The sequence below is a fragment of the Cydia fagiglandana genome, chromosome 19 (assembly GCF_963556715.1).
Source record: "Cydia fagiglandana chromosome 19, ilCydFagi1.1, whole genome shotgun sequence".
NCBI lineage: Eukaryota > Metazoa > Arthropoda > Insecta > Lepidoptera > Tortricidae > Cydia > Cydia fagiglandana.
Genome location: NC_085950.1, coordinates 11,439,383 through 11,448,449, shown reverse-complemented (window position 1 = coordinate 11,448,449; position 9,067 = coordinate 11,439,383). Strand labels below are relative to the sequence as shown.

Here is a 9,067-nt window from a genome sequence, read left to right as displayed (position 1 = left end):
TCATAGAAATCGAAACCAATATTAAATATACTACTCTTTGATCGAAACTAACTGTAAGAAAGTTTGGCAATAAACGTGCAGAAAAAATACCGAGAACATTTTTTGAATTCTAATTATATCATGAGTACTTCATTTATTAACATTTTTATAACATAATAAAACACTAAAAACTTTATAATTATAATTATACTTTCCTCTTAGTCTACTAACACACCTTTAGTTATTTATTAACACAATATGGATGCATTTGTCCAAATTAAATGCTTTCATTTTATTTCATGGGAATTTTTTAAGCACTCTATTTGGCAAGTTTCTAACTATCGGTACTTAAACGTACTCGTAGGTACCTGTTCTATGTAGTAGAGTGAATGTTAATATTTACATTGTGTGAATCTGTAATGATAATGATAACTTTTGATTGTGGAAGATGACTATTTAAATTTTATTTTATTTTAATCGGGGCGGGCGACTGGAAAATACTGGACTGGTTAATAGTTTAATAATAAAAAATACAAAATGTCGGTGGTGTATCAAGCTTTGTGCACTTTTATTGGTAAGTGTTATTTTTTTTTATACCATGTCGGTGGCAAACAGCATACGCCTGATGGTAAGCAGTCACCCTATTGATGCATACAATTCAAAAAGTCTTACATGCGCGTTGCCGACCCTTTAAAAACCTGCACACTCCTTTTTTGAAGAACCCCATGCTGCAGACCCTCAGGAAATCCTCAGCAGCATCAATCCGAGCCAGTTCATTGATACAATCAGCATCAATATGTACTTATGCAACATGATGTTACAACTGCAATTTCTTATAAATTGTCATAGGGCTTCACTAAGAAAAGATTATCTATTGAAAATTCAACCGCAAGACGAGTAATGTGTTGAAAGTTTTGAGTAACTTCTATATGCTAAGTTGCTGGCGGCTGTTTCTAATCAAAAACTTGATTTCCTTCCACAGTATGCTTCATCCGCATGAGTCTCGTCATCACCTTCTCATGGCCTGCCTTCACGACCAGCCTCTTCAAATCCGAGGACACGCCGCTACACCGGCCTATGTCGGGGTTAGAAGCGGCGATATACGGCAGCATGCTGTCTATTGGGGCACTGATCTTCACCCCAATTATGGGATTGCTGCTCGATGTGTTGGGACGAAAGAAATGTATGATGTTGGCAGCGGTTACGCATGTGGTGAGTGTGGAATGTCTAATCTCTTAGATAAGCGAGCGTCCAGATCTGAGGAATCACCGCTACTACGCTATTCTCGTGGCTTGCGCTCTGCTGAAGGTGATATCAGGTGGTTCACTTGAAATGACATGTCTGTAGGTACAGAACCAAAAATGAAGAATACGTACATACAAATTTTCTTATAGGCAATAGGTACTTTAAAAATCAACAAATCTAATGCATCTTAAATCATCTGTCGAGAATAAGGTGCTTTAAAGGTGCAGTTATGTCATAAATTGTAGTTATCTTGAGTATCTTGACATTGCCATGTGCGTATTTGAATACTTAAAACTTTGCAAACTACCTGATGAAGATAGCCATAAATAAACACGATAATGATTTGATTACATCTGGGAGTTGATGTGCGACAAATTCAAATTAACAAAAAATCTGACCGACAGTGTAAAAGGTCCCATAGTAAAAGTTGCTCAGTTTATTCCCATAACATCCCTGGCAACGGGAATGCACTTATTTTTTAGCCACCTTGTATATCTATGCTCTTTAATAGACTGGCCCTGAACGTCATTTAAGTAAGTTACTTTTTACGTCATTTGACTCTGTTAAGATAGAAGATAGAATATTCTTACGGTAGATGTTGCTATGCGCCTCTGTAAGAGTGTCATTCCATTTCCAACTGCAGCTGCAATACTGTTCATTTTACTATGGAAATTGACAGTGACAGCGACGCGTTTCCATAGTAAAATGAACAGTATTGCAGCTGCAGTTGGAAATGGAATGTCACTTTAAGACGTGTTGCAAACAAAAGGAAGGAATGAAACTTTTTTCACAGATCTTGCAAGCTTCACTTAGTACAATATTCCCGATCGCAAGTTTGAATCTTGTCCAAAGCGGTGATATATTCCTTGAATTTAAAAATTTAGCCTTTAAGAAACTCTACCTGTTCCAGCTCACCTGGGCCATCATCGTGTTGACCAACCGCGTGGAAGCGCTGCTGGCTGCCATGTTCATCGCGGGCGGCGGCGTCGCCAGCTTCCTGGTCATCCCCGTCTACATCGCTGAGGTCTGCCAGCCGTCCGTGCGTGGCACTATGACCTCCTGCATGATGTTGGCGTATGGACTGGGCATGCTGGTGTCATTCATATTAGGTAGTTTAGTAGTTTCTTCTCAATTAAATGGTTTAAGAGACATGAGAACACGCCCGCTGCCAAAATTTTTAACTATTACAAAGAGAACATACGGATCAAACTGAGAACCTCCTTTTTTTTGAAGGCCGTTAAAAAATCAGCATGTAGAAGTTTTGTATGTAAAACTTGCAATCGCTCTAATTTATTTGGATTACAATTTCTAGCCAAATAGGTACTTACTTAAACATAGCAGACATCGTTTACGTGATTGTTCAAGCCAAGTTTCATGAAATATTTAGGATGTCGTTTTCAAGCAGAACATCGACTGTATGACGGCGACTAAGTTCTCGTGACTTTAAATTCCTGTAACTTAATAACGTATATATTAGTAATAATGACACTTAAATAATCTAATTTATCGGAATATGTAACTACAAATTTATAATTAATAATAAAGATAGTAACGGTCGTTTTAGGAAACTACGTTTTAGGTCAGGTTTATCCACTGTCATTTGATTCTCAGGAGAATTGGGTCTATTCCGCACTCGACGTTCCAGGATTATTATATCATCATAGCTGTCCAGGAATTGTGTAGGTACATTAAATATACGATAGCTAATAGCGGAAGCAGTTATAAAGTTGACCCAAAAATTTTTTATTAAGCTATGAGCTTCATCACATATGTTCCTTGAGTAATTCTAAGCATTTCAAGCCTGGGAGCCAATAAGAAATGTGTGTCTACTCGGATTTGTAATGGATTCAAACTTTCAACCCCTTTTTAACCCTGTTAGGGGATGAATTTTACAAAACGCTGAAATTACTTTTCCTGTCTTTTAATAATATCCCCAAATACAAAGATTCAAGTCCCGCGTTCGAAAATTTTTTTGATATCCATACAAACTTTCAACTCCTTTTTCACCACCTTAGGGGATGAATTTTCAAAAACGCTGAAATTAGTTTTCTTGTATTTTAATAATATATCGTTTTACGAAGTTTCAAATTCCTAGCTTAAAATAAAACTTGAACCCCATACAAACTTTCATCCCCTTTTTAACCCCCTTAGGGGTTGGATTTCTCAAAATCGCTTCTTATCTCTTGTACACTTTATAAATGTAATCTAGTGTGCAAATTTCAACTTTCTATCTTTTGTAGTTTCGGCTCCGCGTAGCAAAAATCTCCAACCAAATTTTTCACCTTTTTACGTTTTTCTTGTAAAATTACTATGAAATTGAAAAAACAAATATCAGCAATGAATTCTACGTCTTTGGTTTATACGAAAATGATACCAAACTTGCCCTAGTACCCACCAGGATCAGAGTAGATTTTTTTTAAAGATGACGGATGGCGGCCGTCTTTGTACCCCACCCTCCCCCCCACTTCACGCTAGAAATGCTTAGAATTACTCAAATATCAGATGTGATGAAGCTCATAGCTTAATAAAAATTTTTTGGGTCATGTATGGCAGCGTTACATAACTGACTCCAGTATAAGGAGAGCAATAAAAACAGCCGTCTTCCAGAGCAAGCTTTTAATAACAACCAAAGAGCATATAATCACTAATAACAACTAAAACTAAATATAAAACAATATAATAAAGTGACAAATATTAATAGACAAAAGGTATACAAAATATAAATAGTATAAAAACCTATTTAGTCCTCGTCAATAGCTTTGTATTACTTGAAGCACCATTAAATAAATGGAATGAACAAAACTGCTTCCGCATTGCACTACAGTTCATAGTCTGCTATAAAATTATACGTAATCCATCTATTGGTTATGTTATGTTACAGGTGGATATCTACAGTACACACTGATGTGCTACGTGTGCTTGATTATCGCTGTGCTCGGAGCGGCCTTGACTCTGATATTGAAAGAGTCCCCAGTATTCTTAATGAAGAAGGGAAGAGAGGAAGAAGCTATACAAGCTGTCGCGTACTACAGAAATACGACAAAAGAATCCAAAGTCGTGATGCAAGAGATTGATAACATTAGAAAAACTTTGGGTGGAGCGGAGGCAGTGCCAACTAAAGAAGAAGATAATCCAGAGAAACCTGTGGAGAAAGTGTCGTTTTGGCAGTTTTTCACAAAGTCCAGGTCAACGAAAAAAGCTTTTACTCTAGTGATGATACTCCTAACCTGTTCCATGTTCCATGGTTACGTGGCTGTGTGCGTGTACGCAGGGGAACTGTTTAAAGAAGCTGTGCCGAGCTTGTCGCCAGTGCTGTGCAGCGTGTTGACCGCGCTTATATCCATCGCAGCGAATTTGCTGTCTGCATATTTGATTGACGTACTTGGGCGGAGAGTAAGTTCCTTTGAGTTATGGTAGCTTAGTATTGTAAATTTTTATGTTGAATATATTTTAAGATCTAGAAGAGGGCGCCATAAGTTCTGTGTTTAGCAGATATAAGAAGTTTAATAATAACTGATGGAATTGTTGTTAAGTAGAAGCTTTTGTATCAAACGGATTCGTAGAAAATTTTGTCAAAAAGGTCAACAGAAGTAATCTCATAGATAACTATGACTATCAGTTGACAATTATTGATCTACTTAAAAGAATAAAGTTAATCTGAATATTCTTAATCGCATTACGATCTCGCGTATATTCGAATGGGATTCACATAAAACGGAAACAAAACAAGTCTTGTCCATGTTTAAGTGCCAAAATTCTAAAACATTGTCTCAATTTCTATGCCTCAATTTACTTCACACTTTGCGACATAAGACTTCTTGTGTACTTTCAGCCTCTCATGTTGTACTCCTCTCTGGGCTCAGGCCTGTGCTGCGTACTGCTAGGCTCACAGATCCAGCTACACTGGGGCCCACATGTCATGACGGCTGTGGTCATCCTTCTGTTCTGCTTTATCTACACGGTGGGCGCTGGTGCGGTGCCGTTTGTGATAGCAGCTGAAGTCTTTCTACCTGAAGTGAGTTTGCTCTCCTAACTATATACTGCTGGTAGACAAAAGAGAATAATGGACTGCAGTAGAGTTTTATATCTATATATATAAATGCAAGTGTCCTGACTGACTGACTGATTCATCAACGCAGAGCCGAAACTACAAAAGCCAGAAAGTTGAAATTTGCACACCAGATTGCATATATAAAGTATACAAGAGATAAGAAGCGATTTTGAGAAATTCAACCCCTAAGGGGGTTAAAAAGGGGATGAAAGTTTGTATGGGGTTAAAGTTTTCTTTTAAGCTAGGAATTTGCAACTTCGTAAAAAGATATATTATTAAAATACAAAAAAAACTAATTTCAGTGTTTTTGAAAATTCATCCCCTAAGGTGGTGAAAAAGGGGTTGAAAGTTTGTATGGATATCAAAAATTTTTTCGAGTGGTGGACTTGAATCTTTGTATTTAGGGATATTATTAGAAGACAGGAAAAGTAATTTCAGCGTTTTGTAAAACTCATCCCCTAACAGGGTTGAAAAGGGGTTGAAAATTTTAATCCATTACAAATGCTTTGAAACTTCTTAGAAAGGCATAATAGCCGATTACAAAAAAAAAGTTAATGCTACTTTTTTGGAAATTCAACCCCCAAGGGGGTTAAAAAGGGGATGAAAGTTCGTCTTCGGGTGCAAATTTTATTTAAAGCTAGGAACTTTAAACTTTGTAAAAAAGTATCAAATTCAAATATAAGAAAACTAATTTCAGCGTTTTGCAAACGCTGTAAAAATTTTTAGAAAATTCATCCCCCAAGGTGGTGAAAAAGGGGTGGAAAGTTTGTATGGATATCAAAAATTTTTTCGAGCGCAGGACTTGAATCTTTGTATTTGGAGATATTATTAGAAGAAAATAAAAGTAATTTCAGCGTTTTGTAAAATTCAACCCCTAACGGGGTTAAAAAGGGGATGAAAGTTTCTATGGGGTTAAAGTTTTCTTTTGAGCTAGGAATTTGAAACTTCGATTAAATATATATTATTAAAATACAAGAAAACTAATTTCAGCGTTTTTGAAAATTCATCCCCTAAGGTGGTGAAAAAGGGGTTGAAAATTTGTATGGATATCAAACATTTTTTCGAGTGTGGGACTTGAATCTTTGTATTTAGGGATGTTATTAGAAGACAGGAAAAGTAATTTCAGCGTTTTGTAAAATTCATCCCCTAACAGGGTTAAAAAGGGGTTGAAAGTTTGAATCCATTACAAACGGTTTTGAAACTTCTTAATAAATAATTGCAACGTTTTTGGAATTTCAACCCCTAAGGGGGTTAAAAAGGGGATGAAAGTTCGTCTGCGGGTGCAAATTTTATTTTAAGTAAGGAACTTGAAACTTTGTATAAATGTTTTAATTAAAAACACAAGAAAACTAATTTCAACGTTTTTGAAAATTCATCCCCTAAGGTGGTGAAAAAGGGGTTGAAAGTTTATATGGATATCAAACATTTTTTCGAGCGCGGGACTTGAATCTTTGTATTTGGGGATATTATTAGAAGACAATAAAAGTGATTTCAGCGATTTGTAAAATTCATCCCCTAACAGGGTTAAATTTTCAGGGGGTCAAAGTTTGAATCCATTACAAATTTACAAATGCTTTTAAACTTCTTAGAAAATCATAATAGCCGATTACAAAAAAAGTAATTGCAACGTTTTTGGAAATTTTACCCCTAAGGGGGTTAAAAAAGGGATGAATGTTCGTCTTGGGGTGTAAATTTAATTTTAAGCTAGGATGTTGAACTTTTTGCAAAAAAAAGGTATTAAATTAAAAAACATGAAAACTAATTCAAGCATTTTTGAAAATCATCCCCCAAGGTGGAGAGAAAGGGGTTGAAACTTTGTATGGAGATCAGATATTTTGTGAGTGCGGAACTTGAATCTTTGTATAAGGGCATATGTACCTATTATGAGAATACAAGAAAAGTAATTTCAGCAACCAACATCAAAATCCACTTGACTTAAAAGTTCATACAACTTGCTAAAAAAGAAAAGTACTTAATTTCAACATTGCTTGGATATGAAATTTATAGATACTTAAGATGTAAAATGTTGAAGATAAGATTCCACGCGGACGAAGTCGCGGGCAACAGCTAGTGGGTATATATATATTTATGACCTAATGGTTCCTTATCTGAAGCATCCATGTTTTACGAGTCAGTAGCCTCCTGAGTCTAAATGTACATTACAATGTACATATTCACGCAATCTAATTTGAACTTTCCATGAACCAAATAAAGTAGCATTTCTTTTATTTTATTACCGTTTAAAACAAACGAAATTCGTTCCAATTTACTTATAGAACAAGGTTTAAATCAAAAGCTGAAAAGCTTTCTATGGCCCACCATCCACCAGAAGAAAGAAGACTTAAGTACAGTCAAGGAATTTAAATTCCGACCCATTTCGTACTTTGTCACAGTGACAATCAATATGAAAGCCGCTAGAGACCTCATACGGTTGTCACTGTGACAAAGTACGAAATGGGTCGGAATTTAAATTCCTTGACTGTACCTCTACCCTCGTAAGACCCATCTTACGAGGGTATAGGTATTTAAGTCTATTTCTTCTTTGCACCAAGAAATTAACATAAACTATTGTTTACCTCCAGGTATCCAGCATACTGTCCATGGCAGCATACGAGCTGACCTGGATCTGCACGTTCATCATCCTCTTCGCGTTCTCTCCCCTCATCGCTTTACTCGGACTTGGCGGACTTTTCTACCTATTCGCCATCGTTTGTTTCGCTACAGTGGGTTACGCAGCGTTTTTCTTACCGGAAACTAAAGGATTGACGGTGGATGCTATGCAGAAGTTGTTTTGATGTTATCTGATACTTTTTTCCAGATTATTGTAATTAATTAAATAGGATTTAGGGCCCCCCCACATCTGGCGTCTTTCGAACGTCGGCGTCTGTCGGCGTCGGTCCAGCTCCAGCGCTATGGAAAATGACGTCGCCGCGCAGTTGCGTCGACGCTGCGTCGACGTTGCATCGACGTCGGCCATAGAATTGTAGACGCCGACGCTCGAAAGACGCCAGATGTGGGGGGGCCCTTACAACCATGGAAAAATTCGACCTATGCCGCCGTGACTCCGGTAGCCGAATGGCTCAGGCACCTGCCGCGAGAGCAGAGGACGCTGGTTCGATTCCAGCCTAGGGCACTGGAGGCCTTGGTCACTTTTTCTTAGTATATGATATTTATTTCAGTTTATAATTTATAAATTAGCGTTTCTACTTGAAATTAAAATATTTTCTTATAAACAATTTCATTTGTTCTAATACAAAAAACTACTTGCCTTACCTCCATCTTTCTCAAAAAGTGCTTAGCTTTATTTAACCTCATTAAGCCCCCAAATAATAATAATAAATAAAGAAAATATTCCTATTTTTGTTCAATCTTTTAGTATAACTAGTAAAGGGACCCAGGTATGTCCTTAAACTACGTCCAGGACCCGGGTATGTCCTTAAACCACGTCCAAGACCACCAGTGGACGGGCAGCAGCGTCCCTCAAATTCGGTGCACTCGACTGCGATCGCCAACCCGCCTGCCAAGCGTGGCGATTATGGCATTCACCCCCCTTAAGGGGGAGGCCTATGTTCAGCAGTGGACGTCTTATGGCTGAGATGATGATGATGATGATGATGATGAACTAGTAAAGTACGATCATTTTCGTTTGTTTCAGAAGGCAATTAAACAAAAGAAATGCTAATTTGGGTTATAAAAGGTTCTGATTAGATTTGAAACAGATTGTATGTGTATATTGTCTTACTGTCTTACAATCTAACCCCCTTATTCATAAACGTCTACTTAAGTTGGCAA

At 37.2% G+C, this 9,067-nt stretch overlaps 1 protein-coding gene across 1 annotated transcript; it reads left to right on the top strand.

Annotated features, from left to right (window-relative positions):
• Positions 1 to 462: 462 nt before the first annotated feature.
• On the top strand, positions 463 to 8,115 carry LOC134674047 (facilitated trehalose transporter Tret1-like). The gene is made up of 6 exons (XM_063532097.1): positions 463 to 553; positions 962 to 1,191; positions 2,135 to 2,333; positions 4,106 to 4,617; positions 5,057 to 5,239; positions 7,858 to 8,115. The coding sequence occupies exons 1-6, from the start codon at positions 517 to 519 to the stop codon at positions 8,068 to 8,070; spliced, it is 1,374 nt and encodes a 457-aa protein (XP_063388167.1). The 5' UTR covers positions 463 to 516; the 3' UTR covers positions 8,071 to 8,115.
• The last annotated feature ends 952 nt before the right edge of the window (positions 8,116 to 9,067 follow it).